Source organism: Cygnus atratus, chromosome 3, assembly GCF_013377495.2.
Source record: "Cygnus atratus isolate AKBS03 ecotype Queensland, Australia chromosome 3, CAtr_DNAZoo_HiC_assembly, whole genome shotgun sequence".
NCBI lineage: Eukaryota > Metazoa > Chordata > Aves > Anseriformes > Anatidae > Cygnus > Cygnus atratus.
The window spans coordinates 84,563,983-84,586,229 of record NC_066364.1 but is presented as its reverse complement, the minus strand read 5'-3'; the positions used below and the strand labels follow the sequence as shown (position 1 = coordinate 84,586,229).

Genomic DNA, 22,247 nt, shown 5'->3' with positions numbered 1-22,247 from the left:
CTTCACTAATGTTTGTTTCGGCCCTGATTTAGGTGAGGCTTAAGCACTTGTCCAGACTAAACAAGTTACATCAGTGATACAGCATTATCATCTTGATTTAATTGCGACTTCTACTTTAATTGTGGTTTGTCATAATGCCCTAAATATTAGGATCAAGAGATTAGACGAGGTCTTTAGCTTCATTCAAGTCTTGTAATTGTAGCAGACTAAACAACTGGAAATGGAAAACAACTTGAAAGACCAGCAATTTTATATAAAAATGTGATTATATATAATGTGATTATAATCACAAAATCTGGTAAAATGAAAATGCACAAAAAGCATGAGGAATTCCATCCAGTTACTGAAACAGATGTGTTAGTAATGTTCAAATAACTAATGGTTCACTTGGTAGCTTCCCTACCTCAGTTTAAAAGAAACTGCCACAGAATTTCAGAGAATCGCAGCATGGCTGAGGTTGGAAGGACCCTCTGGAGCTCATCTCGTCCAGTTCCCTGGAGGTGGCTGCCCAGGACCACGTCCAGGCGGCTTCTGAAGATCTCCATGGAGGCAGACTCCACAGCCTCTCTGGGCAGCCTGTGCCAGCACTCCGTCACCTGCACAGTGAAAAAAACTCCTGATGTTCTGGCAGAGCCTCCCATGTTCCAGTTTGTGCCCGTTGCCTCTTGTCCTGTCCCTGGGCACCACGGGAAAGAGCCCGGCTCTGACCTCTTTGCACCTTCCCTTCATGGATGTCTGTTCATTGATGAGATCCCTCCAACAGGCCCGGCTCTCTGGTTTCCCCCAAAGGAGGGATGCTCCAGTCCCCTCACCGTGTTTGTGGCCTTTCAGTGGCCTCCGTCCAGCACATCCGTGTCCCTCTTGTACTGGGCAGCCCAGACGCGGACACAGTAGCCCCGGTGTGGCCCCACCAGTGCAGACTAGAGAGGAAGGGTCCCCTCCCTCAGCCTGCTGGCAGCTCTCCTCCTCATGTAGCCCAGGACACCATCGTCCTTCTTTACCACACAGGTACAATTTAGAGCTGGCTTACCATAAAGCATGGATTGTCAGAACACTACTAGCACTGTGCTATCACAATTCTGAGTATTTAAGATACTGTGTAACACAGATGTCCATATTGCAATATCCAAGACAACTGTCTTGTTCATCACACTGAATTACTCCAAGCAGCCCACGGTTTTCCTGTGAGTGAGGCCTTGGGCTACCCTGGTTTGTCCCAGGCTACCTGTGGACTTCTAGCATTGTAGCACTGCTGTGGCTCAAATTCTACCTGTAGATTCTCCTTAGATACGGAGAGCCATCAGGAGCTAGTTTGGATATTGGAGTGGCTCAGAGAAGACGAAGTGGGACTGCAGTCTCAGTGCAGAGCCAACAGTCAGAATGAAACAGCACAGACAACTAGGAAGATGGGTTCTTGGTGAGAAAAGAAAACTTTCCATGCCTCCCAGTTATACAAAACAATTGCTAGATGTTCGGCAAGCCACAAACCTAAAATATTCAACAAACTTCCTGTTTCTGAACTTGTTGACCATTGTAAGAGCTCAGAAATCAAAACCCCTCTGATCGACATAGTTGGAAACAGACCCTGCACAGGCAACCAAGGCATAAAGATGTCACTGCAGGACCTGGCTGCTCTCTTGGCTAGGTAATGTACTCTTCCCAGAGCACCCAGGACATCACCCTGCTCTGTCCAGGTCCCGTCCCCTCCCCGCACTCCCCATTTCCATGGAGAAGAAATTCAGTTGCGTCAACTGGGAGCTGTGGCACACTGCAGGCAAGTTCTCAATTTTAACAGAACACGCCAGCCTGACCCAAATTTCTGCGGGGTGCGCTGCCAGTGCAAGCCACCCAGGAGCCGTGCTGGGATGGCAACAACCACCAGCCGGTGGCAACTCCTGCTGCTGAGCTGCAGGCACGAAAACGCAGCAGCGTAGGGGCTGCTCTGCCTCACTTGAGGCACGACCAGGACATGTTACATGGCCACTAGGGGAAAAAAATACCCAAAATTGTTAACAATGCCTGGCATTTCCCATTGTTATGCCCCATCTTTAGTTGTTTATAACTTTGCCGGCTCTAACCATACAGTCTGCTGTTTTCCAAGTTTGGTGTGTGCTCAAACTTTTTGGAAAATGTCAGCCAACAATTCAACTGTTTTTGAAAGAAAATAGCTAACCACGTTAAAAAAAATAGTGACATTTTCTTTGAGCTGTTCTAGCAACCCCAAGATCTGCAGCACTCACATGACATTTGACAGGAGGTGGCCTTCACATCTGGGACGTGCCAAGTGAGAAGTCTTTGAAAATACTTGGTTTCTGGTGATCAGGAGAAACATGTTGGAGTTTGTAGCTAATTTCCCAGGACAGACTGTCTGCAACGATGATGACCCAACTTCTGGTGAGCAGAGAAACTGCAGTTCAGTGCCATGGGGACTCAGCGCTCACACCAGATACCAGATGAGGAAGATTCTCTTGTGCTCCTCAAGCTCCCCCTGCTTTTCATTCTGTGATTTTGTCTCAACGTCCATGAGCGAGACAGTTAAGTTGAATGTGTTTCCTCACCTTCTTGTAACTTTCAGTGGCTAGAATGTTTTAATGCTGACAGACTGGAATAGGTGGGGCAGTGTGTGTGTAAAGGCATCGTCCCTCTCTGCTGTAAGACCTGTGTTCTCAGGGAACAGAATCTGAAAACCAGTCAACACGGTAAGAAAGTCACCTAATAAAAGAAGAGCTGTTAAAAGAGAAAACTGGTGGTCAGGCTCTGATCTTCTGGCAGATTTATATCGATGCTGTTCATGAAAAAGTAAAATGAAAGGAAAACCAGTCTCAAAATATTATGTTTCTCCCTCTTGTTTGCGGCCTTTTGTTTGTCACAGTTTTTTATATTTATCTCGGTAATGACACAAACACGGTATTAAAAATAATTTGCTGCAAAACCCTGTGTGCACTAGAATGAAGTTAATCCTCCGAGAGATTCCTTCCTCCTTGCTCACATCTGCTGGGGCAATGTGACCTCTCTTCCTCAAACCCTACCTTTACTGCCTCCTCACTCAAATGGTATTTGCTTAAGTGAGTATTTCTCTGCATTTGTTTGATGCCAAGTAAGCATACATAATGAAGAGCATTAATAAGTAGCAGACCACAGATTTTATAGAGTGAAGGTTTGCCGATGGAGCTTTCTTTGCACGTTGCAAGCACTGACTCTTCCATGTATGAAAGCATAAAACTGGATACTGATTTACTCCTACCAGGATTTGGTGACAATTTTATAGTTTTCTGAGATTCTCACACTTCCGTCAGTGTTAGGAGTACAAACAATAGCAGCGGCTTATTTATTAAACTTCACAAGCCAAGTTAATGCATGCTTCTGCAGTTCTAATTGCTTTTCTATGCTTGCTTGCACAAGTCACAGAACAGGCCTTTAGAAATGTAGTTTTTATTAACCACACGTAGTTTGGTTCCTGCTCTTTCACTCCACCATCTGTGACAGAAGGAAAATGAGTATATTTTTCTTTCTCTCTTTTTTTATGCTTGCAGCTTCACCCACTGGAATAAACATGCGATGCAAAGTGGCAGTAATCCAGCCTCTTGTGTCAAAAGATGGCAATTCCTGCCGCATAGTGAAAGAGTACTTGTGACTGAGAGGGAGATGTCTGGATCAGATTATCAACTCTGTGTTCTTGCAGCATTCAAAATTATATGAGGATAGTGCAACAGAAAGGACCATGAGGAAATGAAAAGTTTCTTATTCAGCACAGGTTACATATGATGTAAAGCAAAGTGCCAACAGCAGCTGATGGGTCCCAATATTTCTCAACTCCAGCCCAGCTGAATTCATGGCAGCACTGGAAAGAGGCTTTTTTAAAATTGCACCAGTGCACAGAAAACGCCTAAGTTTTAAGGAGATCTAAGGAGCTTCCTCAGGCAACTCTTTATATTACTGTGTGTCCTCATATTCTCATTCCAAACTTAATCCTTGCTAGAGATTAGATATGTGCCACTGCAAGGACCGCACACCTAGTGGTGTGCCACACCCAAGCTCCGTGTCCTCTTGCTGCAAGCAACAGCCTGTCTCTTACTTCTGCTGTGTTCTGATCCTGGCCTGCAGGAGCTCCCGCAGGTGAGAAGCTTCTCCAGAGGGCAGAGAGGCAACCAAGCAGAATGGTGCTGTTCTTACCGCGCATTATCAGAGCAGGGACATACATGATGTGGTCAGGAGGCACAGCCGCGTCGGAAGGCAGGCTGTGCTTTGGGAACACCACCCTCCAGCTCTTCTGGGGTTCTGCAGCAGGCCATAATGACTCTTGGCAGCCTCCTGAACTCAGGGAGGAGATCTGTAGTAGTACAAATCCTAAATCAACAAGCCTTTAGATTTATAAATGACGTATTTTTTTCCTCAGATGATCCCTATTTATAAGTTTCTACCTCTGACACACCTCGTTTCATACATCCTACAGTTCAGTTCTTCAGAAGAGTTGGATTTCTCCCTTTGAAGATAAAGCAGGCCAAGAGTTCTGAAGTTTTATCAGATGTGCAAACAGGGCTTAGCGTGTACATCTTCCCCCTGTTCAAGTATTTTTTTTCAACAAATACTCCCTGTGAAGTATTTACTGCTGAGACATAAAAAGCATTCTGAATATCTGTAATTTACTGGAGGAGAAAACATCTGAATTCAATGAACTGAGTTTTATAGCTTGATTGTGCTGGCTCAAGATAATTTCAGGGCAAGATTCATTACTACCTGGTGCTCCTTTGGGCTGGTGAAACCAACATCTGCATATGCACCCATAGGAAGCATAAAGTTTTATTTAAATTAAGTTTTAGTGATGCTATACAACGCATACTCATACCACATGCACCTTGACTTCTCAAAACTCGTTGATGTATACGAAGAACACTTCTTTCGCTGCACTGCTTTCACCTTCTCATCACAATCCATGATGGGATACTTAGGCAAGGAGGAGGAAGATCCGTCTAGCCGTTGAATGAAGTGGATGATCATGCAGTGTTTATATCAAACAATGAACATACATGCTCTGGTACTTGATTTAGGGGAGCGTCTGTCCATAAAAATGACTTCAGAGCTCTGACATAGCAAAAGTGGGATTTAGTTCTGACACATTTGTCGAGATATCCTTTAGAGCCAACAGAGAGAAACAGGCTTTTCTAGGGTATGAGTCATCCTTTTTCTCCATGAACTGGAAAGGGTTTCTACCTGACTAGCTCACTTTCTGAACATTAGATGAATTCCCACCCCATTTGTCCTCCACCTTAAATGAGGAGAACTAGGTTCATTCAACATGAACCCAGCCAATGAGGCTAAGGGGGAAGCTACCAGCACTGTGTTTCAGATCACAGATTCCTCTAGTTCTTACACCATCTCCCCATTAGTTTTAGTTTGAATCCAAACCGTACTTTCAAAGTGAATCCCACAAACATCCCCAGCTACTGAGCTTTGATTTGCTTCATGAAATAGCCTCTGAGTCCAACATTGTTTTTCTTTTGGATGAAGCTAGGCTTCATTCAGAAGATACATGCCATGAGTGTGCCTGATGTGTTTCTGTTGCTAATGTGTCTCCAAGGCACAGGGATCAGACTAGAGGTAGCTTGAAGTAATTCCCCCTGAAACTTGCATATTGTGGATGCTGAGTCCTCATCACTAGCTCTTTTACTACAGATCCATTTCTTTTGGACTGCACTTTTTCGTAATTCAGACATAGCCTTAAACTTCTAAAATCTTTCCCACAGATACTTCCCTCCACTGGTGATTCACAGCCAGGAACTGCTTCTTGAACACAGGTGCCTATGCCACTAGCCATCATCTACACTGTTTCATGGTGAGCATACCTGGCACAGCTCTGGTCCAGACCAGCTCTCCTTTTTATGCACAGCTGGGAGATGGCAAGTGCCAGAGACTGGCTCCAGCAGGTAGCTCAGAGGCAGACAAGAGACTTCTGTGAGGGAAAAGTGTTCAGGCATGTGGCTGACAGCCGTAAGATGCCATGTGTCTCCAAGGCTGGAATAGCCTTGCCCTGTTTTACTTACAAAGCGCTACAGCGACTACAGCACTCTACAGGGTAAGGGAGAAACAGCTCATGGCCAGAAGAGCTCTGTTCCTCAGAGCAACTACCCCATGGGACAGCCCACAGAACTGAACAAGCACCTCCAGGACCACAGGCCAGTCTGTAGGCTGGTGGTTTGCTCAGCCTCTGCAGAAAGAGAACCCCCTTAAACAGAGGAGGGACTCGAACCCCAGCCTTCCCCAACTCAGGTTTGCAGGTTCACCACTCAGACACCAAATAAGAAGTGAACTACTGCCACTCCTGCTCCGCGAGGGTGTCTTCTCCAGCATTTTGTGCGGCATCCAATCTCTTGCTAAGCTGGATCTGACCGCTTTCTTGGTGAAGCTTCAAAATGACTAGGATGGGTGGGGGTTGGTCTATTCTCCCACATGCCTGGTGACAGGACGAGGGGGAATGGGCCAAAGTTGCGCCAGGGGAGGTTTAGGTTGGATATTAGGAAGAACTTCTTTACTGAAAGGGTTGTGAGGCATTGGAATGGGCTGCCCAGGGAAGTGGTTGAGTCGCCATCCCTGGAGGTCTTTAAAAGACGTTTAGATGTAGCCCTTAGTGATATGGTTTAGTGGAGGACCTGTTAGTGTTAGGTCAGAGCTTGGACTTGGTGATCTTGGAGGTCTCTTCCAACCTAGATGATTCTGTGATTCTGTGATAGAATTCACAGCCTTGAGCTGATACGCCGCAATGGCCTGTAACACAGTTTAATGTTCTGCTAGCCCTCCTGCAGTAGCTCAATGCCTTGAAAATCCTGACTAAAACAGTGAAACAAACAAAAAAGCCTAATTCCTGAGCTGTGGTTTAAGTTAGGCTGCTGGCAAAACGGCTGTTGGGACCGGCGGGTTTCAGAGCACGCCCCAGAGCAAACCTTGGGGCACGCTGGGACCACTGCCACGCGAGCCTGGGCCTCTTCAGGAGCCCCGGCGCGCTCTGGTCCCGGCGGGCGTGAGCCCGTGTTCCCCGGGCCGTGCCGGGACACCGTCCCTCACCGCCCCGCTTCCACCCGCAGCCCCTCACGGGGCGCCCGCCCCTTCTCGTCGCCTCAGAGCGGCCGCGGGCGGCCCCGCGCCAACCGCCGCCCAACCGCCGCCCTAGCGGCCGTCGCCCGCGGGCCGTGCCCGGCGGCGGGCTGAGCGGGGCCGGGCCGAGCGGGGCCGGGCTGAGGGGGCGGCGGAGCCCCCCGCGGGGCGCAGCTCCCCTCGGGGCGGGCTGGGGCGCCGGCGAGCGAGGGGCTGCGCCCTCTGACGAGCCCGGGCGATGGGAGGCAGCGCGGCGGGGCGGGGTGACGGCCGCCGCCGCTCTAATAAGGCCGGGGCTGGCGGCGGCCGCCGGCCGTTCGCAGCGGTGCCCCGCGCCCCCCTCCCCGAGCATGCACTGCCTGCCCGGGCTGGTGCCGGCGCTCAGCTCGCTGCTGGGCGCCCTGGCGCTGCTGCAGCTCTCGCTGTACCTGCGGGTGCCGTCCCGCTACGGGAAGCACGAGGAGCGGCTGTGCCGGCCGCGGGGCCGGCTGCCGGCTCGCTGCGCCTGGTTCGTGCAGGAGCTGCCCTCCTTCCTGGTGCCCGCGCTGCTGCTGGCGCTGCGCAGCCCGCCCCGCCTCGAGCCGCTCGGCTGCCGCCTCCTCTGCTGCCTCTTCTGCTGGCACTACTTCTACAGGTACCCCCCGGGGAGCGGGGCGGCCGGGGGACGGCCGCGGGGACGGCCACGGGGCGGCCGGGGGAAGGAGCAGGTGGAAGGAAGGGCTCGCTGCCGCGCCGCGCCGGGGCAGAGCTGCGGGGGCCCGCCCGTCCCAGCCCCGCCGCGCTCGCTGCGATGAATTCGGTGTTTTCTCACCGGGAGCAAAAAGCGAGGGCAGAGCTCGCGTCCTCTGCGGGCGAGCGCTTCCCGAGGCGGTTGAAGTGGCGCAGCCCTGCAGCCGTCGCCCGGCTCTGCAGTCGGTGGGACGTGGTGCTGGAGGGCATCGCAGGAGTTTATCTCCTTGGATGCCGAGCCGAGTGTGTTTTGCCTGCTGCTGCCCTTCCATTTCCTGCGGGGTCTCATGAGGAGTTTGAACGCTGATTTTCTGCTCATGAAAGAGCTGACTTTTCGCAAATGGAGAGGGCAGGCGAAAACATTATGTCATTCTCTAGTAAAGAGAGATGTGACTTCTGAAGCAACAGCTTTCTGCTTCTTTTATCCCGAATCCTATTTCTGTTTCTTGCGTTTTCCTTCCCAGGTATATAAAACATGCATGTGACAATTGAGAAAAATTGATTATTTGCAACTCAGCCACAATCAATATGTTGAAAATCCAGCAGCAGTCTCTCAACAGACAGTTTAGGGATGCAGACCCTGAGATGTTGAAAATAAAACGGAAACTGGTTTTAAGGGCTAAAACACTTATTTTACAGATGTATTCATTATCACTAAGGTGGTCTTTGCTATACTAAATCAGCTGGAGGATGCTACCGGTGACACGTTAAGCTCCCAGAAAGCTAGATGTATTAATTGTGTGTAGTCATACTAAATTTAATTTAATGCATTCTGCTCTTTTCATGGATTTCTGATCGTTTCGGAAAAGGAAATCAATGAGCACCACTAGACAACTGAACGAGACATTACCCTACCGGAGTGCATGTATCTGAGCCAGTGCCTTCTTTCCCAGCATTTCTGCTAGACTTAGGCAGAAGCCCTGTGTTTTCATACTTCTTTTTCCTCAAACAGTTTGGAGATTCTTCTCATCTGTGGCCAGATTGTACTTTTTCCCTTGTAAAAATACAAGCTCTCATTTAGCCAAGTCTACATAACCACCTATTTTGTTTCTAGCATTGCACGTTACTCCAGTATTATTCTTACAGCGTGCAGCCTCTTCTCATGCAAGCCACTCGGAGATTCTTTTAAACCAATTAATATTCAAAATATTGCATTACATGCTAGTGCTCTGTTGGTACATAGAAGAGCAACAAAAAGAGAAAACGAAGAGTTTTTCTGGTTACAGATGTTTCACTGGTTTATGGTATTTGAGAAGAGGTTCAGCACTTTGATATAATATCCAGAGTTTATCTAAATTTTTTAAAATTATCTTCACTAGAATTGAACTAACAACAGTTTTAGATAATTTAATGTTTAAACTCGACTGCAAATATAATAAGTTAAATATAAAATTGATCATTAATAAAATTACATTTACTTAGTGGATGTAGCCTACTGCAGTTTTTCTGACTTTAAAATTTTGAAGTGAATAAAGATGTTCTGGTTTTAGTTATAAAATTATCTTACTAACTAATTTGTTCCTACTTTTGCTACTGATCATCTGATATCTGTATTTGAGCGTTACTTTGTTTGTATGAAAATATCCTCTTTGTAAAGAGAAGTTTCTTCATATATTGTTGCATATTTTAGTGACAACTTTGTCTCCACAGGAAAGCTTTTATTGTTCCTGGTTTTGTCAGATCTCTTACACCAAACATGCACGTGGAAGAGAAGTTTTAAACAGGGGTATGCCTAGAAGGACAATGTGGATTATTAGAGAAACAGATTTTTAAAGACCACTATAATAGCTGTTCTGCCTTCCTCTATGCTATGACCAACTGTGCTGCCCCAGCAGGTTATGTTTGACTGAAGCACCTAGTTCAGAATGTCTTCAAGTTTTGATCCGAAGACCATGGAAGATGGAGAATCCATCATTTTCTATGGAGAATCTGCTGTTTTCTTTGGTAGTTTAGTCTTGTGAATTCTTTCACTATCACTTAACGTGTTTAAAATGTTGTGCTTGAATAGGACTACTCTTGATTTCTTCCCAGCGTTGCTTGTTGCTTCTTGCTCTGTGCTAATTTAAAGCACTCTGTAGTATCCTTTAGTATTTTCTGACCATGGTATCACTTATACGGTAATCAGATCATCTTTCAACCTGCTTGTTACAGAGCTGTCAGGTCCTCTGTCTGCACTGGTGTGATCCAGATAGTACAGGAGCACATGATCGTATTTCTGATGAATTGGCTAATGCACATGATACGGTGCTTATGAAAGATTTATGTTTTTATGGTGGCTTTCTGCCAGCTACAGGGGAATGGACATTACCCGATCTGACGGAGAGCGGTGCAGACACATGGTACCTCATCCAGCATGAAGTTTGTCAGGATAAAGTTACCTTTTCATAAATTTAGGAACAGGTTTAAATGAGCATAATGATTTTGTCCTGCTTTTGCATGTGGTGTCACATAGCTGCAACATTTTTGATTTGATCTGAGATATCATCCCTAAACCACATTTATGACAGCACTGAACCACGGCTGAAGGCCATCAATGCAAGGCAGTTTTTCCCTCCCTGGAAACTTTTTTTTCCTCTCCTCCTTTCCTACATCCATTTTAAAATGAAGACCTCAGTGTTGGCTGTAGCACGTAATATCCAAGTTGTAGTACCGTATCTAGAGACACCAGCACCTTCCCGTTCCCATGCTTACAGATCAGAGAACGCCTTCTGCTTTGGAGTGACACCGGGAAGCCCTGTGTTTCCAGGCTCCTTTGAGCACCCCGGAGCTGGTGCTCGCTAAGGTTACCGTCCCCAACGGGGACGGTTAGTGTGTGCGCTCTTCGCTTTGGAGGTAGTTTTCTGAATGGGCTCAGCGCTCGGTGCAGCTGGCCGACCCGCACTGATGCTCACCACTCGCCTAGAATTTGTGCCATCTGCCAGCTTTTTCGGCGCCGCTTTTGTATCTGCTGCCAGGTCGTTGAGGAATAGGGTGGAGCGTGGCAGGGACCCCATAACCCTTTCCTAGAAAGTCCCGGGGTTGATGCCGCTGGCTCCTGGGGCGGGCTTCGCCGGAGCGCCCTGCCCGCCTGGCGGAGGTGCTCCCGCACCCAGCCCGCCGCCGGGAGGGGACGAGGCGGGGTCCGAGGGGCCTGTCCGCGGGCCCACACCGAGCCCCGCTGCCGGAGGAGGATGCCAGGACACCTCCCCCGCCTTCCCTCCTCGCCCGGCAGCCGCCGTGGGGAAGCAGGGCGCTCTCCAGCCTTCTCGGCCACCGCTAGGCAGCAGCCTCTCTCTTCGTGGCAAGCACAAGACGGTGCGTTCCCTGTGGCCGCCGGGGAGAGCTAAAAGGCACTCTGTGCCTGCTGTTTTGGGGGTGGGGGGAGCAAACGGGGGAATCCCAAATGTTCCCCCCCACCTTTGCTATCTGCAGCTGGCCAACTCTTCGTCTCTCCGTGTGCGCTGTATTACCGCAGCATGGTGTAAATTTAATCAAATCCAGAGGCCCTACGGTGCTAAAGAAAACATCCCATAAAAATTTGAACTTATCACATCTGTTTTAGGTAAGCTCACAGCTTCTTCACTTTCATATGGAAGGGTCTGTGATAGCAGGGCCTCCAAAACTGATGGGCTGGGAAGGCAGAGAAGAGAAGGAAGAAAGTGAGAGAAGCACTGAACGCCAAGTCTGCCATCTGTATCTGCAGTCTCTAGGAAAAGCTGTCTGTAAGCAGAAAATGATGAGTGGAATGAGATTTATGTACAGGAATAGTTCTTGTCATAAATTACTTATAAAGGATTGTGGTTTGAAATGTAGTTTGTAATACAGCCTTTCCTGTGAGAGGGGCTGCGTTGGTTCAGGAATGCAGTGAGGATGCCAGCTGAAGTCCTCAGGTGGAGTGGCGGGGGGGGAGCCTGTTCACTGCATTTCCATTTTGGATCCCATTCAAGAACCAAAGGGAAACAGAATATAAGAGGATGAGAGGGAGCGATCACAATCAAATTCCATATAAACCTTAAAGCTGCATTTCTCTTAGAACTCAGACCAGGCAAGAAAAGAGAAAGACAGAGTGGTGGGGGAGCAGAGGAGATGCCAACTTCAACAGTCACGGAGAAAGTCTTGTCTTACTGAGCTACAAACACAACCTTTTACTCTGTTAGTATAAAAAAAATAAATAAATAATAAATTTACTGTTTTCATTTTGAAGTGTGCTCTAGCAGTCTGACAGGCATTAGGCAGGCTGGTCTTTCAGAGACAACTGAATCCTCAGCCCCCTTTGGTTACAGGTGACCCATTTGGTGTGCCTGTACTTAGTTTTCTACAAGTAGAGATCATTCTAAAAAAATCAGGGAAAACCAACTTTCATGGCTAAAGAATGGGAAACCAGGAACATTTGAACCCTGCACAAGTCTTTTATGCATCTCTTGGCCAGTACTCCTCCCTCCAAAAACAAATTGGGGTTAGAAAGAAAAAGCTGCTCCCTCTCCCCATGCTCTGCAGAACGGGCTCATCCAGTCTTCTTAAGCCTGCCTATACCGCCCAGTTGGTCAGGCATGTGCAGCATTCACCTGGACACACTTTTCTTTTTGTCTTGTAGGTGTGCCTACTCATGAACAGTGAGAAAATTAGCTCATAATTTTTAGTGGTATTTTGTACTGGTTTATAATGGGGTTTTATTATGGTTTTTTTTTTTTTTTTTTTTTTTTTTGAAACACCGAGTAGATAAGCAGAGATTAGATTAAGTTTAAACTGTATGTTTCTAAGTAGGAGTCTCCTGGCTAATAGTAGATATAATCGACCATATAATAGCCACAAGCTTCAATCCAGAAATTATTTTTCCCCAAAGAAATACCTATTTTATCTTTTGTTCTTAGAAAGTCATCATCATTAATTGTCAAGAACTAAAGATATTTCAACAGTGGCCTCTTGAAACCTCTACCATTCATCTCCCAGCACACAACATGCAGGTATTTGACAAGTAACAAATACAATTCTCTGTTTTGCTTCACCTCAATTCTTTGCATTAGACCCTAACCACATACCTTTTGGCTTTTACCAGCCACCCAGTAACACATTTGCATTCCCTCTTCTGTTTGGACTTAACTCTAGATCTGGTAACGATATCCCTAGAGGAGGCTGGCCATTCACTCTGCCTCCTTCATGCATTCTTTGCTGTTCAGTCAATGATTTTAACTTTTTGCAATTCATCCCAGCGAGTTTCAGTAATGCCAACCGTATCCAGTTTCATCTCATCAGTGAAAATATTATATTCATTGCTGTTTCTACCCAGGTTCCTCAAATTAGTGTGTAAATAGTCAACCAAAACATCTCAGCATGCTTTGCCACGGAAGTGTAAAATGTTCACATACCCAGTGCTGGTATTGAGTTTGCTTCCTTGCAGTCTCCTCTAGTGTTATTAAATACCCTCATAATTATTCCCTTATAATTCAATAGTAGCTGATTACCTTCCTCACTGTTAGTACAAATAGTCCCATCTATATGTTCCTTTTTCCATTGGAAAAAGGCCTAACATTACAGACACCTGCAGTTGTTGCCCAGCCTAAAGTGTACCCACATAATTTTTCCTTTTGTCCCTTGGACTGGAAAAATTTCTTCAGAGGTGTTGTAGAATCATAGAATATCTTGAGTTGGAAAGGACCCACAAGGATCATCGAGTCCAACTCCTGGGTTCCCAAAGGACTACCCAAAAATCAGACCCTATGTCTGAGAGCGTTGTCCAAACACGTCTTGAACTCTGGCAGCTCTGTGCTGTGACCAATGCCTGGGGAAGCCAGTGCCCGACCCCCCTCTGGGTGCAGAACCTTTCCCTAACACCCAGCCTGACCCTCCCCTGTCCCAGCTCCATGCCGTTCCCTCGGGTCCTGTCGCTGTCCCCAGAGAGCAGAGCTCAGCGCCTGCCCCTCCGCTTCCCTTCGTGAGGGAGCTGCAGGCCGCCATGAGGCCTCCCCTCAGCCTGCTCTGCTCTGGGCTGAACAAACCAAGGGACCTCAGCTGCTCCCCATACCTTTTGTCCTGTAGACCCTTCACCATCTTTGTAGCCCTCCTTTGGACACTCTTTAATAGTTTTATGTCTTTTTAATACTGTGGTGCCCCAAACCGCTCACAGTACTTGAGGTGAGGCTGTACCAGCACAGAGCAGAGAAGGACAATCCCTTCCCTCAACCAGCTTGCAATGCCATGCCTGATGCACCCCAGAGTACGGTTGGACCTCCTGGCCCCCAAGGCACACTGCTAACTCACGTTCAGCTTGCTGTCAACCAAAACCCCCAGATCCCTTAGGTGACTTACACTCTTATCTTTCTTCACATCTTTTCAAGACAGAGTGCCTGTTATCAGTATATTTCTACATGATGCCAATTAATCTGTGATATTTTGTATTACCAGGCAGCTTTACAAAACCTTTCTTTTTTTTTTAGTTTATAACTGAGGTTTTCTTCCCAGATAGGCATTACTGTGTGCCGTTCTCTTGTTCTCCATTCCCCATCATGCCCACTCCTCCTGCTGTGCCACCTAAGGCAGTAATTCCCAAAATTGGTTGTTCGAGAAGGTGTTTTTTTTTTTTTTTGTATGTGTGTGTGTGTGCTGCCCATCATTACAATTTAGCACTCCAGACTGTACCTGTTGTCTCGCAGTCAGTCAACTGGCTTCATATACCAAGTGTCTATTCTGTCCTCTGGAAGGAAAGGAAGGTATGGTACATGCAGAGCAGATCACAGAAGTTTTTTCTCCTTGTTCCATCTCTGCTACCTGGAGCAGGGCCATAGCTAAAGCAGTGTTTGTGCTTCCTCTGAAGCACCTCAGTCAGTCACTCCCGTTTGCCTGTCACTGATAAATAAAGGCTCGGTGGGTGCTCAGTCCCAGCCACTCTGGAGAGAGCTGTTCAAATTGCAGAGACCTGAAGTCCCAGCCATGAGGCAGTCACCAAGGCACAAGTAGGTCCCTCTGATCTCACTCAGGTGGGCTTCCTCACCTCAGTGAGGAAGTTACAATGCTCTGTACCCTGGGAGTTTAAAGCCTTGTGGAAAGATACATGCTGAGCACTGAACTCCGCTGAGCTTCAGTTAGACTGATGAGAATGTAAAGATTTGTATCTGCATTACCAGATTCCTGCTGACGATATTTGAAAAGCAGAATTGTAAAGGAGTAAACTAAGAGAAAAAAGACTACATTATATGCAGGAGTCTTAGTAAATGTTTTTACTTTAAAATAATATTCCTTCTACCAAACAAGGAAATTACGTATTTTGATCATGGGAAGTCTACAGTATTCCTTTATTAGGGCTGCTCTTTTAAGTATAAAATAAAAAGCATGGGAGAAGAGCTAAGGTTCATTCCATACACGTGGCAGAAATTTTCACAAGCCCTTTTGTGTATTGAAAAGTTTATACACTTAGGTCATTTCCTAGTTCTGGGGATCTCAGGTAAGAATAAAAACCTGTGAAACAATCTTGCACTATTCCGATTATAAATATGTACACATTCCAGACACTGCATCTGTTGGACTGCCTGTGGTGATATTCTTGCTATCTCCTTCAAAATTAAAGTCATCTTGGTCAAGTAGAATTATACTAAAGAACTATTTTCAAACTATTAATCAAATAACCATTCTTACGTTACACACCTTGAAGTGCTGTTCTCTTCTTCTAGATGATGATTTAAATGTGGCAGGTGAATTGATCAGTAGTCACTCACAGTTGACATTTGTCATATATATGACCATTTTGCTTACAACTGTGCTAAATTTCACCAACCTAATCCAACACTTCTCATGCTAGGGGGCTGCCACCTGGAAAAGTCTTTGGAAAACGTCCCTGTATAAAGGTTGTCTGCAAAGAGTTATGTTGTCTACCAGAGGAAGTGAGTGGGTTTGCCTGTCTGTGACGTTAAGGAGCACATCACTTCCCTGGCAGGACTACACTGGAACAGATGCCAGGGCCGAGCGAGGACTTATGTCACTTTGACATACTGGTGAAGATGGCTTGGATTGCCTTGCTAAAAAGCCAAATCCCTTTAAACTAGGCCTTCATGCCACCATCTGAGTAAGCTGGCTGGGCTACTCAAAGCAGTCTAATCACATAAGTGTGTTCTCCTGGTAGAGATGCACATTAAAGCAGTGTGGCCAGCAGAACTAGGGCAGTGACCGTCCCTCTGTACTCAGCACTGGTGAGGCTGCACCTTGAGTGCTGTGTCCAGTGTCGGGCCCCTCACTACCAGATGGACATTGAGGTGCTGGAGCATGGGCAGAGCAGAATGACCACGCTGGTGAAGGGACTGGCAAACCAGGCTTGTGAAGGGCAGCGGAGGGAACCAGGGCTGTTCAGTCTGTTCAGAGGAGGAGACTGAGGGGGGGCCTTGTTGTGCTCTACAGCTGCCTGAAAGGAGCTTGCAGCGAGGAGGGGGTTGGTCCCTTTTATCTCAAGTGACAAGTGATGAGACACAAGGAAAGGGTCTCAAGTTGTGCCAGGGGAGGTTTAGGTTGGATATCAGGAAAAATTTCTTCACCAAAAAGGTGGTCAAGCATCGGAAGAAGCTGCCCAGGGAGGTGGTGGAGTGGCCATCCCTGGAGGTGTTTAAGAGATGAGTGGATGCGGTGCTTAGGGACGCGGTTTGGCGACGGAACTTGGTAGTGTTGGGTGGGGACTGGTCTTGATGATCTTGGAGGTCTTCCCCAGCCTGAATGATTCTGTGATTTTAAGTGCCCTACTAAGTGATGCAGAATACCTCTGGAGAGTGTTGTCCTAAGCAGACCTTTCAGTGACTCCTGTCACACACCTGGGGCAGGAAAATGCATGTGCATCTATAAAACTTTTGCTGCTCCTGAGAACAATGAAGGGGAGAAACAAAAGTTGTGTTTACATTATGCTATTGAGTTCTTTGTGTGTGTTTTCTTCTCCTTATAACCTTAAAAAAAAAAAAAGAATCATCAAAGCGTTCGTGTTTTCAAACTTGGCCTGGGTTAAGGTTACTAAAGTGTAGAGATGTATCTCTGGCTGTTCCCAGCAAAAGCAATTTAAACTTGGCGGAGTTGTTTCTGGGAAATGCATTTGTATTTGTTCAGGGACATACAGTTTGTCAACTAACATCTTTAGAGTCTACTTGTGCTGAGCAGTTCTGGTTCATCTGAGGCAATAAGCAGGACCAAAGTGTGTGAGCCTGCAATCTAGCCAAGTATTGTCCAGGCCAGCACTGCAAGGGCAGAGCAGCACTTCTCATGCATTTCAGGCTGGTAGGGTACTCAACAGGGGGGAAAGGGTACCCTGTCTGGAGTCCTGTCAGCGAGCAATAGGAAAATACAACTTGTCTTGAATGCAGATAAATGAAAAATACTGTGAGGCTTATGGTCAGGGATAAATGGCAAGAGATAAAAAGGTCAGGTGAAAGAGCAGAACAGGAAAGGGCTAGTAGGAGAAATGTTAGAAACAGCAAGGACTGAGAAGAAATGGAAGGGAAAAATTGCAAGAGGACAGTATTGGGGTAAATCTGGGGAACAAAAGACACTAATACTGATGTTTTCTATGAATTGAGTGTTTCACTTAGCAATTTTATGCGTTAGGAAATCTTTTGATGTAGTATGTAGTTTGGAAGGGAGCAAAGCTGGCTGTGACTCAGTGTCAGCCGATGATAGCTCTTTTCATTACCAAAAAAAGAAAAAAAAAGATTGTATTAAGATTCTGACCATTTTAGTGTGAACACAAACTCAGGACCTCATCTGGACATTTCAGATTCTGTTCCTCTCTGTGTCTGTACTGCCATGGATGCCATGAGGTCATACAGGTTCAGAAGTAATTTGGATTGCTACCTGTCCAAATGAAAGACATTCAACCAATGTTCTTCAAAATGTGAACCTAAGGATTTAGAAATGATAATTTCCAACTTTAACATTTTTTACTGTTTTAGAAGTAGAACAACTTTTTAGGTATCGGCTGTAGACATTGATCAGATTAACTGCTGATAGAAGGCTATGTCTGAGATTCTGACTTATAATGGCAGGATGCTACCAATTACAGGAGCGGAGGTGTGGGAGGTATTGAAAACTAATCAAATTGAACATACTCAGTACTCCTCAAGACCTAGGACACATGTCTATGCAAATGTGAGTCTCCAGGACATTTTAGCATGGGCCTGACTTCCTCTAATTTTTAGACATGCAAGCTGGAGTTCCATATTTTTTGTTTGTGCTTTCCATTTTTAGTTTCTATAGTCTACTGGTTAAAATGATTATACTAATCAACAGCCCTTCAAATGCAGCATGGGCTCCAAGAGTTTAAGTGCTGCAATAAGCAGTTTTTCTGCTTTGTCATCATAATGGTATATTTTGGCCTTTGAATTTCTGTCTTCCTTCAAAAATCAAGCTCATCCTTATTGCTTTTGAATTAGTTTGAAATATAGACTCAGCTGAGGACAGAGCTTGGTCTGACACATGGAATTTAATGACGCACCATGTTTTTAATCAGACTAATGCAAGACATTTGTTTTAACTAAGCTGACTGTGCAAAGCTGTCAGAGATGAAAAATAATTTGAAATCTTGTAATTGTTCAGTTAAATGTGTTTTTGAATGTGTGCAGGGAACAAGTCTGTTAAAAGGCCTGAAGTTTTCTTATGAAAGAATTAGGCTCCAAACTTGGAAAAAAATGTATGTAGTGTTTCTGGTCGTTGCGGTTATGAAGAAGACTTTCCGAACATGAGACAAGCCCAAACTGCTGCAGAAGTTTATTGCTGAGTCTTTCAGTTTCTTAGAGCATGTCATCGCATATTAAGAAACAAGGAAGAAGATGACCCAGTGCTGCACTTCTGAACCCTGTGGGCTGTGGTGAAACAGTCAGAAATCTTTCTACCATTAGCCTGCTGCATGGTGAAAGGCAGAAGCACTCTCAGCAGAGGTAGGGCCTTAAACTGCTTTAATTTATGACCTCAGTTTTCTCACAGGTCTTTTTTTTTTTTTTTTTTCCAGCAACACATAGCTCACAATCTCAAACTGCTTAATGTAGCTGAATAAACAACACAGATGTGTCAAGTCTGCAGACTTGGGGTGAGACTGCCAGGTAGCTGCTGGCTGTCACCACATGCACTCGTGACCTTAGGTCTGTTTCTCAGTCTTCCGTAGTCCCCAAATGTCCCTCCTGCTCTGTGAGCCCCTGTCACAGACACAGCTGCTCGGGCTGATCAGCAAGGCAGCTGGGAGCCTGCTTGCCTTGTGTGGCAGCAGTGAGCACGCTGCCTCTGAACACATGCTCACAGGTCCCCAAGTGTGGACGTGCTCCCTAGCTAGAGACTGGCACTGGAAAGCCTCCTCCACCAGGTTCCTGGCCCGTTCCTCCTTCACACAAGCCAATTGCATGGGCACTTAAGACAGCGGGAGAAGAAACCCAGGAGGACCTGGTCCTCACCTCCACAAGTGCCCAACATTGCTACTGGAACTAACAGCCAGTCTCTGCTGCTCTTTACCATAGCAGCTGTGTAGGTCAATGCTGTTATATGTCCAAATTATGCAAGAGTTTATAGTTTATCAAAAACTGACCCTGTGGAGGCAGTGCAAAGCCGAATGGAATTCAGAATTAAATAATTTAGGAAGCACGACACATTTTCATGGACAAGTCAATGTAAACTGTACTAATACTGTGTCATGGCTGAGTCATTTCCAGCTGCAGGATCCAGAAAATCTGTTGTAGAGGGAACGAAGAGCTGTTTGGGAGCCCAAGAGAAGCAATCCTGTTGCTAAAGGTACTCAGCCATAATTGCAAAGGGAGAGGGACAAAGGTGAAAGAACTACAAGAAAGAGAGGCAGAGTGCAGTTGTTGGGTAGCAAGAGAGACAAATCTCGACTAGAGAAAAAAAACAAACAAAAAAAAAAGCAAACATGAGGAACCATAAAGGAGGCAAGAATCTGAAGAAGGAAGGACAAGAAAAGACAAAGTCAGGAAGGCTGGAAGAGCAAAATGGAGAAAGAGCAGAAGTTTAGGCTTAAAAGAGGACAAAAAGGTCCTTACTGGACAGGAAAAAGCCAGTTAAGAATATTTTAAATACTACTAGCATGTGCCTTGCAACTCTCCAAGGGCTTTCTGAACAGATATAAAGGTTGGTGTATGTTGGTAGGATACAGTCTGACCAAGATGTAACTTTGCAGAGGGTTAGCTTACCAACTGTCTGGTTTTCTTTGGTCATTTCTCAGCCCCATGTGAGCCACTTGTGGGAAATAATTACACTTTCTCTGATAAGTGCAGTTGTAAGAGCACAGATTTGTGCATCCTTGGACTGTGTACCATTTTTCATGTAGATGTGTCCTTTTGTTCTGCTCACACTCTGAGCCTCTGTGAACTCTTTCAGCTCTCCGCTCCAGTGGAGCAGCGAGTTTTTTGAAGTGCATAGCACGGTGTCTGGTTAAGTTACTCTGGCACATGTTTCATGCCTTTGGCAGGCACCCATAGTTTAGCAGTAGGAACAAAGTGATCTGTCTTCATAAATATCAAGTGGTTATTTCTGGAGAAGAAAAGAGTGAGATACCTTGCTGAAATATATGCTTTAGCTGGCTGAGCCTTTGACACACCATTGCTTAGATAAAACAAACTCTCTCTTAATCGTTATGTGCCGCTGTCCTTTAGATACCAGCAATTCGTAGAGGCAAGCATGAAGCACTGTGGTTGGTATCTGCACGTTTGTCTTCACCGCAGTCCATCTTTTCATATTGACCCTAGTCCTGTCCTCTACCACTCATACAATTTTAAATCTGGACCAAGTTTAGTTAGGGTTTCAACTGAGATAGCTGGCCTGGCGTTGGGTTCAGTCTGCAGCCTGAGTAAGAGGTTTTGCTCTTGCTAGTTTTTTGTTGTTGTTGTTGTTGTTGTTCAGCTAATTCCAGATCTCATCCCTCCTCCCCAGCTTCCTCTCACCAAGATAGCTCCAAGTTCCCACTCTCGGACAGTTCTTCCTGGCCACATATAGTCCTGGAATTTTCTTCTCAGTGCTTTGGCCTGTAAGGACAAAATTAGCACAGGAGAGGCCTCCATGAGCTCCAGTGTCCTGTAATGACCAAGCCCGCAACAGCCCAGAATTGTAATTGCAGGGTAAATTACAGAGAATAAGGAACGACGATCGGTCTAAACATCATTCCTGATGGGCATTTCTCTGACTTGACCTTAAAAACCACCAGTGATGGACGTTCTTCCAACCCTTCAGCTAATACTTCTTTTTTGCAGCAACTTTTTTTGGAGTTGTAAGTTGTTACAATGTCGTCCACAGGTTTTCTGTCAGGTGAAACAACCCGGAGTGCTTCAGTCTTTCCACATAGCTCACATTTCCTAAACCACAGCTGTTTTTCTCTGGACTGCTTCTGCTTTGTCCCTGCATGTTATAAGGTGCAGAGTTCAGCTGGACACAGTATACTCTAAGTTCCTACTAACACCATGCAAAGGGGAAAGATTGCTCTGAGCGTCTCCATCAGCACTCCTGTTTCCACATTGTATTTTAACATTTGCCTTCTGTAACACAGCCCGACATTCTCAGCTCATGCTGTTTGTGACCTACTAGCACTCCCTCTACTATCCAGACAGTTTTCCAGCTTGTCTTTTACATTTGGTTAGACTTACCCAAGTGTTTTATTTTATCATTGTCTTTACTGAATCAAACTTACTGTTTTAAAAATATGAAACCAATATTTCAAGATTGTTGTTAACTCTATTCCTCACTCTTGGTGTGCTCAGCATCTCCCAGAGTTGTGCTAGCCATAAACATATTAAGAATATTCACTTTTTCCCAGAGGCATATCATTCATTAAAACAACTGAATAATACCAGAAAAGTCTTTTACAGAACCTCTCTCAAAATACCCTTTTACTTTGATAGTGAACGACTGTTAATGATCCCTTGATACAATTTAACAATCAATTTCACTGCCACTTAAAATAACATCTTCTATATCAGAAAACTCCAAGAAACTTCTAAGATTGACATGTAAGATAGTATAAAAGGTCTTGCTAAGATCAAGACATGGAACAACTGCTGCTGCTACCCTCCCTTTCCCATAATACATGCAATTTATGTTAATTCCTTCACTAAATAAACCTATTTTAAGAAAATAAGATTACCTAAATTAAATATAGAAATAAATCCTGCCTCCTGCTGTTGTAGGTATATAGCACTCCTGGAGGTGGAGGCTGTTGCAAAGTTTGGCTTTTTAGGCAAAAGGTCCATCATGCTGTACATTGTGGACTCCAGTACTTTGCTGTGCGGTCTTTGTGGGCAAACTGTGGGTCTGTGTGGGATGGTCTTGATTCCAGCAGGGATCTGTACACAGGAGATCATTCCTTTGCTTTATTAGCTTCACTTTACCTTCTTTGGCTATTAAAGAGCAAAATATTTTGAAAACAAATGCCAGTCTTTCCAGTGAATTTGTCCAGTTTGGCAGAAGAGATAGATAGAGACAGCTGGTTCTAGGAT

General features: G+C 45.7%; 1 protein-coding gene across 1 annotated transcript in view; it reads left to right on the top strand.

The window, feature by feature from the left end:
• Nucleotides 1-7,387: 7,387 nt before the first annotated feature.
• Nucleotides 7,388-22,247, top strand: part of SRD5A2 (steroid 5 alpha-reductase 2) — a 28,886-nt gene continuing 14,026 nt past the window's right edge. The window contains exon 1 of the mRNA XM_035559421.2: nucleotides 7,388-7,723. Coding sequence (XP_035415314.1) covers nucleotides 7,440-7,723 — 284 coding nt within the window. The 5' untranslated portion in view covers nucleotides 7,388-7,439. The remainder of the gene's footprint in view (nucleotides 7,724-22,247) is intronic.